The sequence below is a fragment of the Balaenoptera musculus genome, chromosome 1 (genome assembly GCF_009873245.2).
Source record: "Balaenoptera musculus isolate JJ_BM4_2016_0621 chromosome 1, mBalMus1.pri.v3, whole genome shotgun sequence".
Classification (NCBI taxonomy): domain Eukaryota; kingdom Metazoa; phylum Chordata; class Mammalia; order Artiodactyla; family Balaenopteridae; genus Balaenoptera; species Balaenoptera musculus.
The window spans coordinates 111,670,495-111,695,237 of NC_045785.1; the positions used below are offsets into that span (position 1 = coordinate 111,670,495).

Sequence of the window (24,743 nt, forward strand, 5' to 3'; positions counted from 1 at the left end):
TTCCATGCTCTCACTGTCTTCTTAGTTAGTTTATTTTAAAAAGCATTTCATCTAACATTTTTAGTTGTCTGCAGCTCAGCTTGAGGATTGGACAAATTATTTAAGCCACCATTGTTGAAAGAGAAGCTCAATTACTAAGTTGGATTTCTAGTCTAGTTCTCCTGAGCTCCAGTTCCACTAATCCAATGGCCTATTGGACACCTCCACTTGGGTATCTACAGGCACTTCAAAAGCAATAAACTAAAATTATCTTCCCCCTGAAACCTTTCAGCTTCTCTTAGCTTCTCAACTAATGAGTCAATGTCACCTAGACTTCAGTTATTTGTATGCTTTTCCTGAATTCCAGTTGATTCTACTTAAAAAGCATCTCCCTATAGTGAACAAGACCGTATTATACATTTAAAAATTTGTTAAGAGGGTAGATCTCATGTTAGGTGTTCTTAACACACATACACACACACACACACACACACACACACACACACAAAAGGACACAAGGAAATGTTTGGAGGTGATGGAAATGTTTATTACCTTGGTGTTGTGGTGATGTGTTTCACGGGCATATGCATATGTCCAAACTCATCAAATTGTACATTAAATATGTACAGCTTATGGTATATCAATCATACCTCAAAAAAACTTTTAAAAAAATTTTCCAATCTCCTATCTACCTCTATAGCCTCTGGAGCCCTCGTTATAGAACAAAGACATTATGCCTGTCCCACAAAAGCTTGCATGATCTGCCCTCTGCTACCTTTTCTTGCCTCTCCTCCTCAGTCATTCTTACACCCATAAACCTTACATCCTAGATCAGGGTTGAAAACATGCACTGCTAATGCAGCCAGTAATGCAAATGAGTGAACAGGGTGAATAGGGACCATGATGAGCTAGACTCATCTCAAAGAAGTAATGGATACTTGGTTCCAGATTATTGTTCATGGAGAGATGCAGGACCTAGATTACCAGCTCTCCAATATTTCAAGACAAGTCAGAATTCCAAATATTCATGTGCCATCTGCTGATTTTAAAATATGGGCAATAAATTTATGGGCAAATTTTATATATATATATATAATATACATATATAATATATAACATATATATATTTGAGAGAGAGAATACATGCCAGACAAAACATGCCTGCCGTCTGAAGTTGGTCCATGGGCTACTTTTGCTCCAGACCATAAGAATATTCAAAATTCTCCTAAATATGTAGGAAACAGACTTCAGTATTCTGCCGTCTCTGCACAGAATACCTTTCTCATCCTCCTACCCTTGTTGAATTATTTCTCGTTGGAGATTTTCCTGGCCCTAATGCAAGCAAAATAGCCCTTATCTGGGCCTCTTAGCAATTTACCTATCTCTCTGTTGTAGTGTTTAACTATATTACATTATGGCTATTTGTCCCAAATAGAGCTCCTCAAAGGTATGGACTATATATATATGATATATATGAGACACATATACACACACACACACATATATATATAGTCTTCATCTTTATGCCTTCAGCCGGTGCTTAACACGTACCAGGTCCTCTGGAAATCTGCAGTACGGAAGAAGTTTCCTGATCTTTAGTCTTGCCTAGGTACAGGCTTGCAGAGGTTGGCAGCGCAATACGGTCAACGACTTCTGCTGGCCATTAGAGGGCAGACTGATTCCACAGCTCTCCGGCCCCCAGCCCAGCCGTCAAGGGCCCCAAAATACTCTCCCCAATTTACCCCTCCGCTTGTCATTTCCAACACTGTCTCCCACCGCCCCGACAAATCCCATTTTAATCATCCTCCTCAAGACACACACTCACACGCTGGCAGGGACCCTGAGAACACACCTCTTCGCTCCTCCAGCCACCCGCAAGCTCTCCCTCCCCGTTCCTACAGCCTTTGGGGAACTAAAGAGTTAACTCCGCCCTTCTACCTGGTCCTTTTTCTCCGCTAATCCGCTCAATCTGGAAAACGGGCCGGGGGGGGCGGGGGGGAGATCCTAGATGGACTGGTTACGGGGACCCTGGATTCACCTACTTTAACGCCTTTTCCAGAAACCGTCACCCTCCCGCACCACCCCGACACACATCCAAACACTCACACTTTTTCCTGCCAAGATCCCAAACCAGCACCTCTTTCTCTCTTCCCCAGACGGAACCAGGTAGGAGGGGAGGGAAAGGTGGGGCGCAAGAGGCCCCCTGTTGCTCCCACACACTTCTCTATTCAGTTCTCCTTCCCGACCCCGCAACGGAGCCCCTTCTACCGGTGCCGCTTCTCGGAGGAGGAAGAAGTTTGGCCGCCGAGAAGCGCGAAGAGGGTCTAAAGGAAAGTGTGCGGGCTGAGGGGCTCGGAAGAGCCCGCGACTTCGGGGCGGGGAGGAAGGAGTTAAAGATCCAGGATTGGTTCTACGGTCACGAAGTCTGGGAGGGGAAGCGGCCGGGAGGGAGGGTTCGGAGCTTGGCTTGGGTCCTCCCCAGTCCCCCCCGGACTGCCGGAGACTTGGGCCGGCCGGACGCCCCTTCTGGCACACTCCCTGGGCCAGGCGCTCACGCACACATACAAACCCTCACACTCCCCTTTCCCTCCCTGGCGCCCTCTCCCATCCTTCTCCACGGAGCGCTCGCTCGCGCTCTCGTTTTCTCTCTCCTAACACACTCACACACACACACACACACACACACTCTCGCTCACACTCGCGTCTTCTCGGCCCCCGCGCTCTCCTCGCACCCACCTGCTCTGCAGCGCCCTGGGCGCACCCCTCGGTCGCGCGCCCCTGGCGCTCCTGGCGCAGACTGTCACAGCTAGAGGGGGCAGCGTGCCCCGGGGTGAGCGCCCCCGCCCCGCTCGTCCTCCCTCCCACAGGGGCGCTCCTGGTGCCCAGGACGGGCCGCTGAACCGGAGGGGACGCAGGAGGCCATGGTGGGAGCGCTTGTCCGCCTCGGTGCCCGCTGAGGCCATGCCGCGCCCCGGCTGCCCCTCCGGCGCTCGCCTGCGCCTGCTTCTCCTCCTGCCGCCGCTGCTGCTGCTCCCGGGCGGCTACGCGGGCGACCTGACGGTGGCCGTGGTGCTGCCTCTGGCCAACACCTCGTACCCGTGGTCGTGGGCGCGCGTGGGACCGGCGGTGGAGCTGGCCCTGGCCCGGGTGAAGGCGCGGCCGGACCTGCTGCCGGGCTGGACAGTCCGCACGGTGCTGGGCAGCAGCGAGAGCGCTCTGGGCGTCTGCTCCGACACCGCCGCGCCCCTGGCCGCCGTGGACCTCAAGTGGGAGCACAACCCCGCGGTGTTCCTGGGCCCCGGCTGCGTGTACGCCGCCGCCCCCGTGGGCCGCTTCACTGCGCACTGGCGGGTGCCGCTGCTGACCGCCGGCGCCCCGGCGGTGGGGTTCGGGGCCAAGGACGAGTACGCGCTGACCACCCGCGCCGGGCCCAGCCATGCCAAGCTGGGCGACTTCGTGGCGGCTCTGCACCGACGGCTGGGCTGGGAGCGCCAGGCGCTAGTGCTCTACGCCTACCAGCCCCGCGACGACCAGCCCTGCTTCTTCGTGGTGGAGGGGCTGTACATGCAGGTCCGCGACCGCCTCAACATCACGGTGGACCACCTGGAGTTCGCCGAGGGCGACCGCGACCACTACACCATGCTGCTGCGCACCGTGCGACGCAAAGGCCGAGGTGAGACGGGCACACCCGTCCGGCTGCTTTGCCTCCGGGCCTTCCCCGGGACATCCTCTCTCTTCTCCGGGCCAGACTTCTCCTCCCCGCCAGACTTCTCCTCCCCGCGGCTCCTCGTTCCTGTCTCAGCCTCCTCCGCCCTTTCCACCTCTGAGTTTCTATTTCCCTCTTTTTCTCCATTACCCACCCCACCCCTTCCAGTTCCTAGGCTCTCCTCTCTTCTCACCTCCCCCCTCCCTCACCTCCTTCCCACAGGTTCCTCCGGAGTTAACCGGAGGGAGAAAATGCCTCCGGCCACCATGACACTTAGTAGGGCCCCAGCGTAGTTCCTATCCCTCATCTCTCCCCCATTTTCCTTCTCTTCCCAACAGGCTTCTCCCCTCCTCCAGCTTCTCCTCCCGGTGCTCCCACACGCCCTCTCCTCTTCCAGTCTCCTCTCCAGCTGGCCCTTCTCTGCTCTCACCCCCTCCTGACCTCACCTTGCCCACCTTTGGCTCCACTATTCCCTCTCTCCCTATCTGGGCTCCTTCCACCTCCCCCTCCCACTGCCTCCTCCCTCCCTTCATCTTCCTCAGGCCACAGCCCAAACTGAGCCAGGAGTTCCACTTAACTACCTCGGGGTCTCTGAATTTCCTCCCCTGGGTGCCCCAGCTTCAGTTCCCCCTCCACTCCCTGACACTTAGGCTTTTCTCTCTCTCTCTGACCCCCCTTCCTCCCCAGTTGTCTACATCTGCAGCTCCCCAGATACCTTCAGAACCCTGATGCTTCTGGCCCTGGAAGCTGGCCTGAGCGGGGAGGACTATGTTTTCTTCCATCTGGACCTCTTTGGGCAAAGCCTGCAGGGAGCACATGGCCTTGCTCCCCACAGGCCCTGGGAGAGAGGGGATGGGCAGGATGTCAGTGCCCACCAGGCCTTTCAGGTGAGTGTTCAGCTTGGAAGCCCAGGCTGTGGGGCTCTGGGCTGGTGGCACATTGTTTCTGGGTCTTGGGTCCCTCAGGGTCTGAAAGGATTCCAGAAAAGGGGTTCTTGATGCTCAGAGGGAGTTAGGTGACAAAGGGCAGGGGGCTGGGGCAAGGGGTATATAGAGGGCCAGGGGACTTCAGAACCACAAGGCTAAAAAGATGAGAGAATACCCTTGAGGTGGGATAATGTTCACATCTCACAGACCATCTGGACTTGGAAAAGCCCTCCCAGTTCATCCTCTGCTTTGAAGCAGGCAGCACCTCACGCAGGACATAGGGTCCAATTTGACCTTGAGCAAGCAGAGATGCAGCTCTGGGAGGTGGGCACCCAGGGTACTGGGAGGACTGGAGTCAGCACCCAGCTCTCCCCTCTCCACTGACCCCTTCCTCAGGCTGCCAAAATCATTACATATAAAGAGCCGGATAATCCTGAGTACTTGGAATTCCTACAGAAGCTAAAACACTTGGCCCATGAGCAGTTCAACTTCACCATGGAGGATGGCCTGGTAGGAGGGGTTCCTGGGACCCTGCAGCGTGGACCTCCAGCCCCCAGTTCACGGCCCTCTGCCGGTCGCCGCCCTGCTCTCTCAGCCATCCCCGTATTCCCAGGTCTCCCCTTCTTTCCCTTCCCACTGTTCCCGTATCTCTCCTGATGATGGAGGGCGGCATTGACAAGTTGTTCAACCTCTGAAACTCAAATCCTTATCAGTAAAATGAGGATGCTACGTCCTGCCCTATCTGCCTAGCAGGATTCAGAAGCAGTGATATACGCGGAGGCGTCTTACAAGTAGTAAAATCTCTCTGTGCTGTGAGCGTGTTTTCTCCCATCCTCTTCCAAGCTCCCAGTGCCTCCCATTCCCCACCCCACAGCGCCCCACTCTGTGCCCTTCACACGTCCCACCCCAGCCCAGCTCTGCCTGCCCCTGCAGGTGAACACCATCCCAGCGTCCTTCCACGACGGGCTCCTGCTCTATGTCCAGGCAGTGTCGGAGACTCTAGCACATGGGGGAACTGTCACCGATGGGGAGGGCATCACTCAGCGGATGTGGAACCGAAGCTTCCAAGGTCAGGCACTGGAGGTGGCAGGAATGGGCTACCTTGGGGTGCCCCAGGCAGGAAGCAGTGAGAAGCCCCTAGCCCTGCAGTGCAGGTACTCACTTGCCCACACCAGTCTCTTCCTCTCTTCTGCCTCTCTTCTTCTTTAGGCTCTTTTCCCCGTGTCCCTAGAGCCATCAAGAAGTCTTCCTAAGTGCCCAACCCCAACCATTCCTGCTGCTGAAATGTCTGTCTGTCTCTTTTATTCCATATATATATATATATATATATATATATATATATATACACACACATATTTGGAAGGCAAGACAGAGAAGATCAAAAGATCAACAGATAGAGATGAGGTGTGGGAACCAATGAATTTCCACCCTGTCAAAACACAGCCATCTTCCTCCATACCCCCAGGTGTGACAGGATACCTGAAAATGGACAGCAATGGAGATCGGGAGACCGACTTCTCCCTCTGGGATATGGATCCTGACACTGGCGCCTTCAGGGTAAGGCTGTGCCCCCAGAAGACAGTGCCAACTGGGAATGACATTTCACCCTCCCACCGCCCTGGATAAAAGAGATCCAGCCAATCTGGAGGAGCAACCAGAATGATAGGGACTCACAGGTGTTATCCTTGGGGAACCCCATGTCTGAGGAGGGAGCACAGTCCTGCCCACAGGAAACTCCATGTCTCCAAAGGTAGGCAGGATCCCCTCCCAGCAGAGACAGACTGACTCAGGGCCAAGATGAATGCACATCATACTGCTCTATAAGTGCAACAGGAGCAGGAAGGGATTGAGACCACAGGCACCAAGGAGCAGATCATCCAGGGAAGGCTTCCTGGAGGAGGGGGTACCTGGATTAGGACTGGGAATGTGTACTGAGAACACTGCATTTTCCTATTTCCTGTGTGCTTCAATCCAAGATTATAAACTCCCTGAGTGTAGGGCTGTGATTCCATACAGTTTTCTTTATAAAGCCCTTAAGTCATTTTCAAATTTGTCCACTCTGATAACATGGGGCATAGGTATGAGGCTCTCTGCATCCAGTCACGGCAGGGACTCGTTGAATAGTTGACAGTGCAGACACAGTCCCTGGCAGCAGAGATGGGGTAGGTGGGGGGCAGGATTTCTCCCTTGGACAGGAGGCCTCACCAAGGGCCCTTGCCCACCCACCACTCCTGCCCTCCTATAGGTTGTTCTGAACTTCAATGGAACCTCCCAAGAGCTGGTGACCGTGTCAGGGTGCAAACTGAACTGGCCTCTGGGGTATCCACCTCCTGATGTCCCCAAGTGTGGTTTTGACAATGAGGACCCAGCCTGCAACCAAGGTGACTGCCCCTTGCCTTCCAAGCCTCCATTATGGAGATGCTGCATCCTTCCTGCTCAGGGAGTCAAATACGTGCTCCTCTCCCACACTGAGGGGCTCCTGGAGAGACTCCTCCTGCCTTTTTCTTCCCTTCATCCATCATCCCAGTTCACTGATTGAATATTTTTTTAAACTTTTTACTTTATTTCATTATTATATTAATTTTATTTATTTATTTATTGGCTGTGTTGGGTCTTCGTTGCTGTGCACGGGCTTTGTCTAGTTGTGGCGAGCGGGGGCTACTCTTTGTTGCGGTGCGCGGACTTCTCACATGCGGTGGCTTCTCTTGTTGCGGAGCACGGGCTCTAGAGCGCAGGCTCAGTAGTTGTGGCCCACGGGCTTAATTGCTCCACTGCATGTGGGATCCTCCTGGACCAGGGATCAAACCCGTGTCCCCCGCATTGGCAGGCGGATTCTTAACCACTGCGCCACCAGGGAAGTCTCTGATTGAATATTAAAAGGTTCTTCAGGGAATTCCCTGGTGGTCCAGTGGTTCGGACTCCACGCTTCCACTTCAGGGGGCCTGGGTTCAATCCCTGGTCAGGGAACTAAGATCCCACATGCCTGTGCAGTACAGCCAAAAAAATTTAAAAATAAAAAAATAAAGGTTCTTCCTCCTGGTGTCCAATGTCTAACCCAAATCTCTCTTGCTGCAACTTGGACTCTCCCCTACAGACCACTTTTCCACCCTGGAGGTGCTGGCTTTGGTGGGCAGCCTCTCCCTCCTCAGCATTCTGATCGTCTCCTTCTTCATATACAGGTAAGCCTTGGAATGAGGGTGGTGATTGAGGCTGGGAGACCTAAAGAACCAATAGCAGAGGAGGTGGCAGGGACCCAGAGGGAAGAGGGAGGGGTAAAGGGACAGCACCGCAAGGCCCAGGGAGATGGGGGAGAAAAGAGACTAAAGAGCCTCAGGACACCTGGAAGAGAGAAGGAGGAGGGGACAGAGGTGGAGTGACCAGCGAGGATCTGGGAGATCCAAGAAGGAGCAGATCTGTTGGGGGCATCATAGGGTGCGGATTCCGGCCTGAGGCTCGTTTATCCTCCCTTCCTGCTTGTACAGACCAGATGGGAAGCAGTGGTCCAACACCTGTGGGCTTGGGCCTATATTAGTTGAGCAGGGATGAAGGCTCTGCTGTGTACCAAGTGCTGAACCCAGAGTGGAGGAGAGAGAGAAGGAAGCCCCACTCCCGCCTTCCAGTGGGAGGCTGACAGGAAAATGCAGGAAAAGTTAAAGACAGAGGGAAGCAAGGAGGGAGAGAAGGAAATCAATGCTGGTCAAGCATATACTGTGTGCCAGGCACTTCCACACACAGTTTTTCTTTTCATTCTTATAACAATGCTTTGAAATAAATGTCGAGGTCCCCAATTCCAAATGAGGACATTTAGACATGAACCTGAGACTCAGAGAAGTGCAGTGACTACCCCAAGGTCCCCAGTGAGGCAGAATTTCACCCAAGCCTCCTGACTCTCAGCCAAGAGGATGTAATTGCCCCACCCATCTCTTAGCAAACTGCAGTGGTCCCAGGGCTCTGAGGAGAGGCTGCTGAAGCACCCCCCAACCCTGGGTCAGGGGCTCAGACATGGACTTAGGTGCACATTTCATGCCTCAGGAAGATGCAGCTGGAGAAGGAACTGGCCTCAGAGCTGTGGCGGGTGCGTTGGGAGGACCTGCAGCCCAGTAGCCTAGAGAGGCACCTCCGGAGTGCAGGCAGCCGGCTGACCCTGAGTGGGGTAAGAACTCCGGTACTGGGGGAAGCGGGCAGAGTTGGGAATGGGCGTGTGGGTAGTGCCTGATCGGTGGGGTAGAGAGCAGGCTTCTAGTCCCAGCCCTGCCTTCGCTTGCTGTATGACCTTGGGCAAGTCACATTCCCTCTCTGAGACTACTGCAGGTAATGATTACATCTACAGAGCTCCCTCACAGGCTCTTTCAAAAGTTAGAGATAGCATATGTGAACATACATTTTACTTTATTTTTTTATTTGTTTGTTTTTTTGTATAATCATCTGAAAGTTTCTGCATATTTTTTTTTAATTGGGGTATAGTTGTTTTACAACGTTGGGTTAATTTCTACTGTACAGTGAAGTAGTAGAGTTCCCTGTGCTACACAGCAGGTTCTTATTAGTTACCTATTTTATACATATTAGTGTATATATGTCAATCCCAATCTCCCAGTTCATCTCACCCCCCACGCCCCACCCCCCTGAAAATACATTTTAAAAAAGTAAATAAATGAGCAAAGGATTTTATGATGTGGAATGAGAGGCAGGGCGACACAAAGATAAGGCAGGGTAGTGAAGATCAGAGCTCAAGCGGTTAACCAGGATGGAGAGCCAGGTCCATGGGCTGACCACCCCTCCTGCATTCCGTCCCTTCAGAGAGGCTCCAATTACGGCTCCCTGCTGACCACAGAGGGCCAGTTCCAAATCTTTGCCAAGACAGCGTATTATAAGGTGGGTCTGGGGAAAGACCACTGGTCCTCAGGACTGGGGCAGAGCTTTCCTGTGATGGAGGACTGGAGACGGTCTTAGCACAGGGGTGGGCTGTCAGGGCTGGGCCATCTCCTTACAGTGACAATCTCCATTCCTCACTCAGGGTAACCTCGTGGCTGTGAAACGTGTGAACCGTAAACGCATTGAGCTGACGCGGGAAGTCCTGTTTGAGCTGAAGCATGTAATGTGGGGAGGGAGGCAATGGCCTGGGGAAGAATCTAGGGACACAGTGGAGGTTGGCCAACAGAATGGGTAGGGAGGGACTGCAGGGTATCCTAGGAAGGGAGGGGCACTGTAGCCCTGGGATGGGCCCCTGCGTGATGTGGGTAGGAGTAGGGGAATCATAGATGGGAGAAGGGCTGGAGATTTTGTAGGGGCTCCATTGGATGGGCTTAAGAAGCAGAGGGAGTAGGGAGCAGGTTCTGGGGAAGGGTTCTTTAGAACAGGAGTGGGAATCACCGGGGAAGGTCCTAGAATGTCTGCAGAGAATGCATAGGGACTTAAGGAGAGTGAGGGGTCCCCAAGGGTGGGGGCAACTTGGCAAGGAGTGAGGTCTCTGTCAGGCTCTGATGCTGGCTCTCACCTGCAGATGCGGGATGTGCAGAACGAACACCTGACCAGGTTTGTGGGGGCCTGCACTGACCCCCCCAACATCTGTATCCTCACAGAGTACTGTCCCCGTGGGAGCTTGCAGGTGAGGCGACAAGGGAGTGTCAGGACAACTAGGTCTAGCCCTGGGTCTGCCCCTGACTCAACATAAGGCCCTGGGCAAGCCTCTCCTTCTTTCTGACCTTTATTTTCCCCATCTGTAAAATGGGAGTGGGGGGAGGGTGGTGGTACTAGAGTAGATCCAAAGCTTTGTCCCGTTCTGCCAGTTTATGTCAGTGGAACCCCTGCACTCCTCCTCCTGGGGGCATGTGCAGGGTACAGGGCTGACTCTCACTGCCCAGCAGGACATCCTGGAGAATGAGAGCATCACCCTGGACTGGATGTTCCGGTACTCGCTCACCCATGACATCGTCAAGGTAGGCCCAAAAGGGCCCACTGGGTGTGGGGGGAGGGGCCAGGCAGTCTTCTCCCCTGGCTATGGTTGGTTGGAGGTCTCACTCATGCCCAAGACCCCTGCCTCCCCAAATGTCCCAGGGTATGCTGTTCCTGCACAATGGGGCCATTTGCTCCCATGGGAACCTCAAGTCATCCAACTGCGTGGTAGACGGGCGCTTCGTGCTCAAGATCACTGACTACGGGCTGGAGAGCTTCAGGGACCCGGAGCCCGAGCAAGGATACACCCTCTATGCCAGTGAGCCCCGACCTGACTCTGACCCCTAACACCACCCCCAGCACAGCCCAGTGGGGAGGCTGATGCCTGGCCTGTGATGGGCTCGGGCCCACCTTTCCTGACTCCCTGCTCAATTCATCATCAGTAGAAAGCGGAGTCAGGGCTTCCCTGCTGGCGCAGTGGTTAAGAATCTGCCTGCCAATGCGGGGGACACGGGTTCGAGCCCTGGTCTGGGAAGATCCCACATGCCGCGGAGCAACTAGGCCCGTGAGCCACAACTACTGAGCCTGCGCGTCTGGAGCCTGTGCTCCACAACAGGAGAGACCACGACAGTGAGAGGCCTGCGCACCACGATGAAGAGTGGCCCCTGCTCTCTGCAACTGGAGAAAGCCCTCACACAGAAACGAAGACCCAGCACAGCCAAAAATAAATAAATAAATAAATAAATATTAAAAAAAAAAAGAAAGAAAGCAGAGTCAGACAAAATGGTCTCAAGGCCCCTTCTAGCCCTAGCACCCCCTGTGATGTCTCCAGATCAGTCCCAGTCACATCCTCTGGGACCTTGTTTCCCCTCATCCCTTAGCTTTGGGGCCCTTCACCCTGTGACTACTGACCTCTGACCTGCAGAAAAGTTGTGGACAGCCCCTGAGCTCCTGCGAATGGCCTCACCCCCTGCCCGGGGCTCCCAGGCTGGTGACGTGTACAGCTTTGGGATCATCCTTCAGGAGATTGCCCTGAGGAGTGGTGTCTTCCATGTGGAAGGTTTGGACCTCAGTCCCAAAGGTGAGAGGACCATGCTTTCCCCTAATGCTGCCACACTCAACTAACCCCAGCTCCAGAGAGAGGGAACCCTGGAAATGCCACCGCCCTTTGCTCCACTGCTGCCAGTGACCCTGAGCATGACTAGCCCAGTTCCCTGCAGGGCTCCCCTGCCCCGTGCCTTGGTCCTGGACCTCCCCACCCCGTTTCTCAACAGGCCCTGGGCTGAACCTACCCCTTGGCCTCTCTTCCCCCACCACACAGAGATCATCGAACGTGTGACTCGGGGCGAGCAGCCCCCCTTCCGGCCCTCCCTGGCCCTGCAGAGTCACCTGGAGGAACTGGGGCAGCTGATGCAGCGCTGCTGGGCCGAGGACCCGCAGGAGCGGCCACCCTTCCAACAGATCCGCCTGATGCTGCGCAAATTTAACAGGTCGCTGGCATTAGTCCTGGATCCTCCCAGCCTCCTCTACCCTCCACAGCGACCGCGTGCCTCACACTTAAGTCTTATCCCTGTGGTGGCAGAGGCCACGCACAGCCCCCCATACACAGGCTGCTCCAGCCCGCCACAGCCTCGCAGCCCCCTCTGTGAATACTGTAGGACCCAGCTGGTCCCACAGTCCCCTACCTCTCATACCCTGCTCCTCCACTGGCCCCTACTCCATCAGCCTTCAGTGGCCGCAGAGTAAATGGCCTCCCACCTCCTCCCTACACCTCTCTGCCCTCCGTGGGAGCTCCCACCCGGCCCTTTGATCCCCTTTCCCAGTGTGCCCCTGGGGGCCGGTTCCTCCAGGCACACCCCTCTGCCAGCCTGTGTGCCCTCACTCTGTTCTCAACTGGTCCCTGTCCCTTTCTGCCTCTTCTACCTCCTTCTAAGCCCCTTGTGTTCAACAAAGATGTTCAAAATAGCCAATACGTCTGAAGCTTGATACTTGACCCTGGGGTCTCAGGGATGAATTGTACTTTCCTCCGACCCTTTTCCCCTGCCACCCCCATCCTGCTGTGCCCCCCAACCCTGACTCTCGCCAGGGACCCCACTGCAGTGGGCTGACATTAAGCCTGGGTAGGGTGAGAGCCTGGGGGAGGCGCTTCAGGGTAGGGCGTGCTGCTCCTCTCTCACCGCCACCCCTGTCCCCAGAGAGAACAGCAGCAACATCCTGGATAACCTGCTGTCGCGCATGGAACAGTACGCCAACAACCTGGAAGAGCTGGTGGAGGAGCGGACCCAGGCCTACCTGGAGGAGAAGCGCAAGGCGGAGGCCCTGCTCTACCAGATTCTGCCTCAGTGAGTGCCCGTGCTTGGTGCTCCCACCACCCCTGTCCCAGCCCCACCTCCCCTTCTGATCCTGCACCTGTCCCTGACCCCCCAGCTCAGTGGCTGAGCAGCTGAAGCGCGGGGAGACGGTCCAGGCCGAAGCCTTTGACAGCGTCACTATCTACTTCAGCGACATTGTGGGTTTCACGGCCCTGTCGGCGGAGAGCACGCCCATGCAGGTAAGTCAGGCACAGCCCCAGGTGGCAGAGCAGCCGGGTGTGCTTGGCTTGGCACCTCCATCCCATAGGCCTGCCTTCTGGTTCCGCTTTTCCCACCCGAGCCCAGGTGGGGTCCCTTACTCCCCACCCCTTTTGGCTTCTCTTTTCTTCCAGGTGGTGACCCTGCTCAACGACCTGTACACTTGCTTTGATGCTGTCATAGACAACTTTGATGTCTACAAGGTGAGAAAAGATGGGAGGGGACAGACAGACGGATGTGGAGGGCAGAATGACATAGTCTTAAGCGAGAAGACCAAGAGACATGGACAAAGACAGTGTCACAGGGAGACCCAGGAACAGGCAGAAAAACCGCGCGGGGGACGGGGGATGAGCGAACACAGTGGCTGGTAGATGGGGGGTGGGGACAGGAAGGCGGTGCCCACATTGTGGGGGCCGCACCGGGAGGAGAGAGTTCCAGTCCTCAGGTCCGGCACCCTCTCGCGGCCCTCACAGGTGGAGACCATTGGGGACGCCTACATGGTGGTGTCCGGGCTCCCAGTGCGGAACGGGAGGCTGCACGCCCGCGAGGTGGCCCGCATGGCCCTGGCGCTGCTGGACGCGGTGCGCTCCTTCCGCATCCGCCACCGGCCCCAGGAGCAGCTGCGCTTGCGCATCGGCATCCACACAGGTGAGGCCGCCGGAGGGGAGGGGAGGGGAGGGGGCTCCCAAAAGCTGGAGCTGCAGGTGAGAGACGAGCCGGCCACGTCGCCACCGCTCCCCATGCGCGCGTATACCCACACCTCTGGGCTCCCACCGACCGCAGATCCCACCTGCTGCCTCTCCTGGAGCGCCCTAGCCCTGTCCTGTGGCCACCCTCCGTTCCTCCCACCTACTTCCCTAAACTGATGGGCTTCCCTCACTGATGGGCTTCCGCTCCCTCCAGGACCCGTGTGTGCAGGTGTGGTAGGGCTGAAGATGCCCCGTTACTGTCTTTTTGGGGACACAGTCAACACGGCCTCAAGAATGGAGTCTAACGGGGAAGGTATGCTGGGTCCCCGAGGCGGGACAGGGAGGGCAGGGTGGCTGTGGCTGAGGAAGGCTCTCCTGGCAGCGGGTGCCTATCCAATCCATGTTCTCCCTCCTCCCAGGCTCCCTTTTCATAAGGGTTCAACCTGGCCAGATCACCTTGAATCTAATCAGAGACTCAGGTCCCAGCTGCACCCTCTTGGCAAATGACTGAAAAGTCTTTCCAGACCAATGTCCAGCAGTTCCCAGCTGGGAACTACCTTTAGAGCCCTCTTGGGTGTGGTAAAGAGGGCTCCAGAGCAGCCCACTTGGGTGTGAATCTCAGCTCTACAACCGACTCAGCTGTGTCAGTTTGCTACACCTCCCTGAGCCTCTGTTTTCCTCACCTGGAAAATGAGAATTAAATATCTACCTCAGAAGAGTTACGTGAGAAAGTCATATAACACGACTAGCAGATAATTGTCATTCAACTTTTCTGAGCCTTAGCTGTTGCTCTTTATTTTTTTAATTAATTAATTAATTAATTTATGGATGCGTTGGGTCTTCGTTGCTGTGTGCGGGCTTTGTCTAGTTGTGGTGAGTGGAGGCTAGTCTTCGTTGCGGTGCACGGGCTTCTCCTTCTGGTGGCTTCTCTTGTTGCAGAGCAGGGACTCTAGGTGTGTGAGCTTCAGTAGTTGTGGCACACGGGCTCAGTAGTTGTGGTTCGCGGCCTCTAGAGGGCAGGCTCAGTAGTTGTGGCGCACACGCTTCGTTGCTCCGCGGCATGTGGGATCTTCCCAGACCAGGGCTCGAACCCGTGTCCCCTGCATTGGCGGGCAGATTCTTAATCACTGCACCACCAGGGAAGTCCCTGTTTATCTTTAAAATGATGCCTGTCTCAGTGTTCTAAAAAACATAGCCCAACCCCTGGAACACAGTAGGTACCTGATAAATGCTTGCTCCCACCTCTTCCCTGGGGCTTGCTTCCTGTTGATCTTCTGCCTCCTGCTGTAGTCAACACAATTAAATTCAGTAAATATTTATTGAGCAACTACTGAGTACCAGGCCCTGGAATACTAAGATGACCCAGACCAAAGTTTGCTAGGGAGTCCACATGGACCCCAGCTAAGCCTCGTGGTGGGCAAAGGGCTACTTGGGAGCCCAGAGGGGGTCTGGTTCAGCAGATATTCCCTGGGCACTGTGTTGAGGCCATCGAAGTGGGAGAAAGCTTCTCACTGAGGTTCAGTCCTCAAGGAGCACATTCTCAGAAATCGTTTAACAGCAGAAAAGGGCCTCTGCGATGCAGACCCCAGGAGTGGTAGGGGCGAGTTCAGAGGGAGGTCAAAGAAGGGCTGTGGGGAACAGCAGTCAGGAGTCAGGAGTCTGGGCAGACCTCAGCAGCTTTGGGCAGGTCTCCTCCCCGAGGCCTGGGCTCCCTCAGCCCTGAAATAAGGGTGTTGAGTTAAGAAACGATGATAGCAAACACTTGTATAGTGCCTCCTAAGTGCCAGACTCTTTTAAAATATGTAATGAATAATGTTAAATTTAATCCTCACTAGAAGGCTTTGAGATGGGTCCTGTTGCTATCAGCATTTTGTAGACTAGGAAACTGAGGCACAGATAGTTTATACTACTTCCCCAAGCAAGTGTCCAAGCTGGGATTCATACTAGGCAGGGCAGGCTCCAGTGTCTGAGCTCCTGACCACTACACTCTACTGTCTGTCTAGAGCCTGGTGATGCTCTGGCGTGCTGTCCGATAGAACTTTCTGCAGTAATGGAAATGTTCTATAAGCTGTGCTGTCCAATATGGTAGCCTCTGAGGCATTGCATTTTTCACTATATTTCAATTACAGTTTAAATAGCCACATGTGACTAGTGGCTTTCATGGTGGACAACACAGTTCTAGAGTTCTTAGGGAGAGGCCCGTGTGGTCAGACACTACATGGAGGGGGTGGGACTTTGAATTAGGAGGCTTTCTGGTCCAAAGGAAGGAGGGAGAGCATCTTTCTAGCCCCACAGTCCCTGATCTCCTGCTCCCATCTCTTGCATCTCTCACCTCCCTTCTCCTACCCAGCCCTGAAGATCCACTTGTCTTCTGAGACCAAGGCTGTCCTGGAGGAGTTTGGTGGTTTCGAGCTGGAGCTTCGAGGGGATGTAGAAATGAAGGTAGAAAAGGAAGTCCCTATCCTTACCACCCCTTAGGGTCCCCGAAGGGCTTACCCTCCCCCAGGCCCCTTCTCAAGCAGCCAGCCCCACTCCCAACATTTGGGAAAGTGGATGAGTCACTCCCCACCCCAAACACCTCTTTTTCCCTCCAGGGCAAAGGCAAAGTTCGGACCTACTGGCTACTGGGGGAGCGGGGGAGTAGCACCCGAGGCTGACCTGGCTCTCCTCCTGGCCTTCCACACCTCCCTTCCCTGTGCCAGAGGTGAGAGAGAGGTGCCAGGCCTCAGCCTCGCCTGCAGTATCCCCACCATTGCCAAAGAAGTAGTTTGAACAGCTCAGATGTGCAGACCCCAGTGGAGACACCAGACATTACCTCTGAAAGTGGACTGGTATTGAGGGAGAACTTGGAGCTCACAGGACCAGACCAGAACTCACAGCCATGCCCAGGGACACAAACACACACACACACAAACACACACACACACACACACACACACACACACACACGTAGGCACACGCACCTGCTCTCCACCCTGACTCAGGCCAGGCCAGGCTGGGATATGGATTCCTGGATCCTCCTGCCCCTCCCTGTGCCCTCTTCCCTCAACCTTGCTACACTGTGACTTTTATGGGGAGGAGGAAAAGGAAAAGGGATTATAGGTGAATCTAGGGGCTGGGGGGAGTCCACATCTGGGCCTAGCCCAGATGGGCCACAAACATGCCCCCTGTCCCCCACCACCCAACCTAGGATGCAATGCACAGGGGAGAAAGGGAAGGACAGAGGGCTGTGGGCTTGTATGCCTTGCTTCTCCTGTGAGTGGAGACCATTAAAATCTTTATTCCAGTGACAGTGTCTTTTCTTGAGGGAGAGCGGGTTGCCAGAAAACACAGCCATATTCTCCATCCTGTGCTTCAAATAAGGTGTTTCTCAAGTCGGAATGCAGTATCTGAAAAAGGCTGCAGTGCCCCTTCCGTTTTGAGGAGCCAGTGTTACAGCCTACGAATTACCCCAGCAGTGCTGATGCTGTTGGTCTCAGGACCCATTTACTCCCTTAAAAGCTACTGAGGGCCCCAAAGAGCTTTTGTTTATGTGGGTCATATCTATCAGTATATTCTGTATTAGCAATTAAAACAAGTCTTTGTTAACTCATTTAAAATAACTATAATAAACCCATCACATGTTCATTTTTTGCAGCTTTATCAAAGACAGTCTTAAGAGAAACTGGCTTTTTTTGAAGACTACAGTGAGTAGTTTGGTGCTACTGCCTTGATTTATGCTAAGACACCAGCAGTTTTAACCCCACTGTTTTTGCACCATCAGTGCAAATATCAACACAGTCAATAAGGCAAATAATATAATTAGTAGGAGTGTGAAAATCTTGTGTGTGTGTGCGTGTGTGTGTGTGCGTGTGTGTGTGTGGCTTGAGGGATCTTAGTTCCCCGACCAGGGATTGAACCCGGGGCCCCTGGCAGTGAAAGCACCGAGTCCTAACCACTGGATTTCCCATGAACGTCATTTTGACCTCATCCATCCCCTGAAAGGATCTTGGAGACCCACAGAGTCTGTGGACTACACTTTGAGAACTGCTCTATTACCCAATGCCCAGCATACAGTAGGAATATAAGGAGTGTGGACTGAATGGAGAGTCCTGGCATCTGCCCCAGGAGGCCTGGGAGCCAAGAAGGAGGGGTGAGGTGGGAACATATGGATCCCTTTTTACCTCAGTTGAAATGTGGGAATTGTCCACCTGCCCATCCATCCCCATACCAGTGTAGACAAATGTGAGTGATAGTTTACAACATGACTCTCAGCTGGGCTAAGGGCCCTCCTTTCCCTGCTCTAGCCACCCACCCCACCCCCTTCCTGATCAGGCAGGAATGTGAATGCGGGGGAGAGGTGGCTGCAGCTTCACCTCCCCCATGGGGAAAGAAAGTGCCAGACATTTCTTCAGTACCATCCATCAAGTGCAGACAGGCCCCTCCTCCGACCTCCCCAAGCCTCTTACTGGAGTCCACGCCCAGCGCCCAGTGGGACTGGAGGTCTGTGTGGGCTATGGAGAACTTGGACGTCTGCCTTCAGGACAGCGCGCCCTGATACACAAATGGTGGTCTGGAGGTGAAGAAAGGATAAATTGTTCTCCCTTTGTCTAATGACCCTTCTTGATGTCCTGTGCTCCCTGCCCACCCTTTTTGGCCTCAGTCAGATTTGATTTATTGGGAGAAGGAGCTAACACAGTCAAGTCCGCACCCTCCTCCGCTGGGGATGAATAGCTCTGGGAAGGCCTAACAGAAGGGTGGTTGCCTTGGTAACCACAGCACATCCACCTTTCTGGTGGGCCCTGGTGGCCATGTTGACTCCCAAGCCCCCATTCCTCCTCGCAGGTAGTGGCAGTCCCAGCAGAGAGTAGAAATACTAGAGAACTGTGGGACCTAAGAAGTCAGATCAGGGACTTCCCTGGTGGCGCAATGGTTAAGAATCCGCCTGCCAATGCAGGGGACATGGGTTCCAGCCCTGGTCCGGGAAGATCCCACATGCCGCAGAGCAACTAAGCCCGTGCGCCACAACTACTGAGCCTGCGCTCTAGAGCCCACAAGCCACAACTACTGAGCCCGCGTGCCACAACTACTGAAGCCTGCGCACCTAAAGTCCGCGCTCCACAACAAGAGAAGCCACCGCAATGAGAAGCCCGCGCACCGCAACAAAGAGTAGCCCCCCCTCGCCTCAAGTAGAGAAAGCCCGCGCACAGCAATGAAGACCCAATGCAGCCAAAAATAAATTTAAAAATAATAATTAAAAAAAAAAAAAAGAAGTCAGATCAGGCTGGAGGCTGGGATATCTAGAGAGACTGGGGTTTGGGGAGGGGAGACTGTAAGAGATGAGGTGGGGAAGGAGGGGCGGGGAGCTGATTGACTGAGGAGCCCCGGTAAGACAATTGTAGGAAATTGCCGGTCAGATCCTTCCGGGGCAGCCTGGCTCCACTGCGGGCACTTGGGGGGAGGGGCTGGGGGAGTGGGCGTGAGGAGAGGCCCGAGGAGTCGATGACTTCAGCAGCTCAAGAACTTTCACTGGAACTGAGGAGATTTCCTTCCGGAGGAAGGCCCCCGAAGCCAGGAAGGACTGGGAAGGCCATTACTGAGGGGAGGTGCGAGGGGCCGGAGTGGGGGGCGGCGTTCTGAGGGTAGCAGTAGCGCCCCTCCTGCTAGCCAGGGAGACGGATTTGCGCCAGAACCTCCGCCCACGTGGGAGGGGCTGTCTAGCCTCACTGAGTGTCCCAGGCTGTCCTGCTGCGTAGGTCTGGGAGGGTGGGGGGCAACAGGGTTTCCCTGGAGCATGATAAGAATAATAACAACAGTAATCATTGGCATTCGATTGTGCCTTGCAGTTGACAAAGGCTTTCACATATATTATCTCATCAGCCCACATGACACCCTTGGAAGGGAAGGGCAGGGAGTGCAGCTGAGGTAGGAGGGCCCAGCTGTGGTCCAGCTGTGGGTAGGAGGGCCCACTGCAGAGAGTGTGCAGAGGGAACCAGCCCTGTGCAAGGCTGGGACCCAGAAAAAAAAAAAAAAAGCTGATAGAAGAAGACAAATATCCTCCCCCTACCCCCTCTTTTCTCTATATCAAAGAGCTTGGGTAATTTATTTATCATAACGGTACATTTAGTGATAATTTTTTTTTAGTGATTTATACCTTTCAGGACAGATCCATGGAATCTAATCAGCAGTGGAGGCCAGTTTTGCAGCCTGAAAGTCATTTTTTCATTAAATTGCAAGAGCTGTAAAAATACAAAAATAAGTAAATTAACCATAAAAAAAAAAAAAAAACCCTAATGCTGTCCAGGGAGATTTAATCTCATTGAGCTGGAACGCAAGAAGAATTCCAGGTGAGGTGTTTACCATCAAGATGCTGATGAATTTGGATACTGGTGAGGAGGATGAGGCCATGGGAAGAGAGGAGATGCGGGGGCAGGAACCCTGGTAGTGCTAACCCCAGGTTTAGTGAGAGGGACCAGATAGGGAAAAAACCCACCCACCCAGTTCCCTATCACACATATTGTACCAGTGAGTGGGTGGGTGGGTTGGTTGCCCTTTAAGAACCTTTCCATAGCGAAGACTCCATAACCAAATACATCTGTTAATCACACTGGTACCCCTTCTGGACTTGATGCAGCCGTCCCACTGTTACTCTCTGCCTTTGGCTTTCAAATGTGGACTGCATATGGCATACCTTGGCTGTTGATAATGTCCTATGATCAGGTTGGCTTATGTTGTCTCAGCCCACCAAACTCCCAGCAGGCCAGAACCAGGCCAAAATACCACATAGATCTCAGTATTCAGAACTGGAGTAATTTCAAACGTCTATCAAGTGAGAGGCAGTGTGATGCTGGGTAAGAGGCTAACTCTGGATTCAAACCCAGCTCTGCCACCTCTAATCCGTGTAGCTTTGGGCAAATTTCTCAACTTCTCTAAGCCTCAGTTTTCTGCTCTAACACGGGAATGGTCATAATAAGACCTACCCCACAGGGTTGCCTGGAGGATTATAAGAGGTTTTTCTCATTACATCCTTAGAACACTGAAGGGCAGGTAGTAAGAACTAGTTGTTTACTAGTGTTATTAAGAGTCTACATTATGCAAACCATAATGCTAGATGTAAGGAGTTCCTGATGTCCAGGGAACAGTTGGAAGCAAAATGCAGCCCATGATTAGACCCCTCAATGAGAGGTAAGATCTAAAAATCTTAGAAGAAAAACTAGAGGTTATGCACCCCAACCGCTTATCCAGGGCTGAAATCCTTTTAAAAACATCTGTGTAACTTCCATGTTCTATTGGAAAACTTTCAGGGACTTGGAACTAAGACCATTCTATTTTTGAACAGCTGTAATTAGAATGTTCTTCCTGATATAAGAAGATGGAGATATTTCTATCATCAGAATTGCTTTTGAGGAAATCATCTTTGTTTATGGACAAGGAAGCATGCTCATGCTCCTTCAACTGCCACCTAAGGAAGGCACATCTTGTTGGATGAAGGGTCCTTTGTTTTGCTGAGCCTGAAGCTGAGTTTTTATATAAATTGTGAAGCTCAGGACAAGCTTGTCTGATAAATCCACTTGTGTGACAGTTGAAAGAAGAAGCAAGGGTAGAGGTATTCCAGTAGCTGAATTGAGACTTTGCAGACCACCTATAGCTAACAGAGACTTTAAAAAAAAAAGAAGAAGACTAGTGTGATGGGAATTCCCTGGCGGTCCAGTGGTTAGGACTTGGCTTCCCTGGTCGGTCGGAGAACTAAGATCCCACAAGTGCCGCCAAAAAAACCCAAAAAACAAAAAACTTGTGGCTTTATTGTTTTCTGGAAATGACACACACTTCTATAAAGAGGTACAGAGAAGAAATTTAAATTCTGCCATTGAAATAGTTACTGTTAACATTTGATGAACATCATTCCAATGTGAATTAAAAATTGTTTGATATTGGGTATTTAATACAAATTCCCTTTATGTTTATGGAAAGGCCAATCTGCCTCTTATTATCTCTTCCACTGGCCCTACCACTGCCATTCCTAGCTCTGTAAAAGTCTCCTCTCTCTTCCAACAACAGCCAACCCCTCCACCGCTTCCCCCCATTTCCCCGACGCCCACCCCCGCCCCATATTGGAGCCTTAGCCATATAACATCACTAGTTCCTTTAGAGATTCCTCTAAGATCTGACTGCAAACTCTGTACCATTCTGGGTGAGCTCCTGTGGGTTCACCCTGGTCCGTCAACCTCCCTTTGACAGCCTGCCTCCCTGTCAGGAGCAGAATCATCCAGGTGAGTCTGAGGAGTGCAGAGATCAGGCAGCTCTCACCTCCTTGCCTCTGTCACACAATGGGCTATTATGGAACTTGTGGTCACACATACCTCTCCCTTCCCCCACCTCCACAGTTTTTCTCACATTGCTGCTGTTAATCCAAGTCTCTCCCACCTTGTACTCTGTTAAATTTTAAAGTGAAAAATACCTATTTTACTAAAGATTTCATATAAGAGATGAAGAAGAGGAGGGTTATGTCACTGAGAGCACAGTGTTTCTACCTAGATACTCATTAGACAGGCTTACTGTCTCCTCAGAGTCCCTCTCCAGCTGGCCCCCAGCCAGGATGGATCCAGGTTTTGTGGGGCTTGAAGTTTATGCAATCTGGTGGGTCCTCTTTAAGAAAGAGAATACAGGGCTTCCCTGGTGGTGCAGTGGTTAAGAATCTGCCTGCCAATACAGGGGACACGGGTTCGAGCCCTGGTCTGGGAAGATTCCACGTGCCGCGGAGCAACTAAACCCAGGCGCCCCAACTACTGAACCTGCTCTCTAGAGCCCGTGAGCCACAACTACCAAGCCTGTGTGCTGCAACTACTGAAGCCCGCGTGCCTAGAGCCCTGCAACAAGAGAAGCCACCGCAATGAGAAGCCCGTGCACCGCAACGAAGAGTAGCCCCGACTCACCGCAAGTAGAGAAAGCCTGCGCGCAGCAACGAAGACCCAACGCAGCCAAAAAAATAAATCAATAAAATAAATAAACTAAAAATAAAAAAAAGAGAATACAAAATTAGGTATGAAATATTTAATTAGAATGTGAAGATAAATTACAACAAATTACAAATTTAAAATTTCGAAAAGCTAACAAACATCCAAACATACCAAAACCTAGAAAAATAACAATATCTTTTTTTCCATGATGCTTTATTACAAGATATTGAATATAGTTCCCTGTGCTATACAGTAGAACCTTGTTGTTTATCTATTTTATATATAGTAGTTTGTATCTGCTAATCCCAAACTCCTAATTTATCCCTTCCCCACTCCCTTTTCCCTTTGGTAACCATAAGTTTGTTTTCTATGTCTGTGAGTCTGTTTCTGTTTCATAAATATGTTCATTTGTGTCATATTTTATTTATTTACTTGTAATAAATTTATTTATTTTTTGGCTGTGGTGGGTCTTCGTTGCTGCGCGCGGGCTTCTCATTGCAGTGGCTTCTCTTTGTTGCGGAGCACGGGGTCTAGGCACGCGGACTTCAGAATTTGTGGTTCACGGGCTCTAGAGCACAGGCTCATAGTTGTGGCGCATGGGCTTATTTGCCCTGCAGCATGTGGGATCTTCCCAGACCAGGGCTCGAACCCATGTCCCCTGCATTGGCAGGTAGGTGGATTCTTAACAACTGCACCACCAGGGAAGTCCATGTGTCATATTTTAGATCCACATATAAGAGATATCATATGGATTTGTCTTTTTCTGACTTTCTTCACTTAGTATGATAATCTCTAGGTCCATCATGTTGCTACAAATGGCATTATTTCATTCTTTTTTATGGCTGAGTAGTATTCCATTGCATATATGTACCACATCTTCTTTATCCATTCATCTGTCAATGGACATTTAGGTTGCTGCCATGTCTTGGCTATTGTAAATAGTGCTGCTATGAACATTGGGGTGCATGTATCTTTTTGAATTATAGTTTCTTCTGGATATATGCCCAGAAGTGGGATTGCTGGATCATATGGCAACCCTGTTTTTATTTTTTTAAGGAAACTCCATACTGTTTTTCATAGTGGCTGCCCCTATTTACATTCCTACCCACAGTGTAGGAGGGTTCCCTTTTCTCCACACCCTCTCTAGCATTTGTTATTTGTAGACTTTTTAATGATGGCCATTCTGACCAGTATGAGGTGGTACCTCACTGTAGTTTTGATTTGCATTTCTCTAATAATTAGTGATGTCGAGCATCTTTTCATGTGCCTATTGGCTATCTGTATGTCTTCTTTGGAGAAATGTCTATTTAGGTCTTCTACCCATTTTTTGATTGGGTTGTTTGTTTTTCTTGGAAAAATAACAATATCTTTATTAACTGCCTGACACGTCTATAATATTATTTCCTTCTTTTCTTGTTGCATATTCTTTGATTGGCTTTTCATATGACAATGATTTTTTTTTTTTTTTTTTTGGTTGTGTTGGGTCTTCGTTTCTGTGCGTGGGCTTCCTCTAGTTGCGGCAAGCGGGGGCCACTCTTCATCGCGGTGCGCGGGCCTCTCACTGTCGCAGCCTCTCTTGTTGTGGAGCACAGGCTCCAGATGCGCAGGCTCAGTAGTTGTGGCTCACGGGCCCAGTTGCTCCACGGCATGTGGGATCTTCCCAGACCAGGGCTCGAACCCGTGTCCCCTGCATTGGCAGGCGGATTCTCAACCACTGCACCACCAGGGAAGCCCGACAATGATTTCTGTGATATCATTCTCTATGGAGGGAATAGAAAGATAATTCAGTCCTTCTTCTGTCAAAGTTAAGTGAAATTTTTTTTTATTATCAATAAGTGGGATACAGAAAGCATGTAACTTCATATACAAACTTGCTGTTTATAATACTGCTGCAGGTTTATGCCCTACATCAGAAGTTCTGATGAAAAATTATATTTTGCACAATTTTCATCAAAAAGTGAAAAAACTATGTTTATAATTATATACTAGATAACTGAGTATATTCCTGATGGGAGAGAACTTCTGTTTTGACTAGGTATCAAGGA

The 24,743-nt window shown here is 52.1% G+C and overlaps 1 protein-coding gene across 6 annotated transcripts; it reads left to right on the forward strand.

Annotated features, from left to right (window-relative positions):
* Positions 1-1,769: 1,769 nt before the first annotated feature.
* Positions 1,770-17,528, forward strand: NPR1 (natriuretic peptide receptor 1). Of its 6 annotated transcripts, none has more exons than XM_036831046.1 (23): positions 1,770-3,652; positions 4,373-4,572; positions 5,008-5,121; positions 5,545-5,680; positions 6,077-6,168; positions 6,857-6,992; positions 7,706-7,790; positions 8,644-8,764; positions 9,409-9,483; positions 9,626-9,703; positions 10,112-10,216; positions 10,473-10,547; positions 10,666-10,822; positions 11,429-11,584; positions 11,825-11,993; positions 12,699-12,845; positions 12,931-13,054; positions 13,208-13,276; positions 13,547-13,721; positions 13,977-14,075; positions 16,113-16,204; positions 16,357-16,466; positions 17,400-17,528. In XM_036831046.1, exons 1-22 carry the CDS (start codon positions 2,941-2,943, stop codon positions 16,417-16,419), a joined length of 3,180 nt encoding a protein of 1,059 aa, XP_036686941.1. In that variant the 5' UTR covers positions 1,770-2,940; the 3' UTR covers positions 16,420-16,466; positions 17,400-17,528. The 6 variants fall into 6 exon arrangements, with proteins under 6 accessions (XP_036686941.1, XP_036686951.1, XP_036686964.1 ...); XM_036831056.1 differs by lacking the exon at positions 17,400-17,528 and adding an exon at positions 17,050-17,384; XM_036831069.1 differs by lacking the exon at positions 17,400-17,528 and having other exon boundaries at positions 13,006-13,054; positions 16,357-17,048.
* The last annotated feature ends 7,215 nt before the right edge of the window (positions 17,529-24,743 follow it).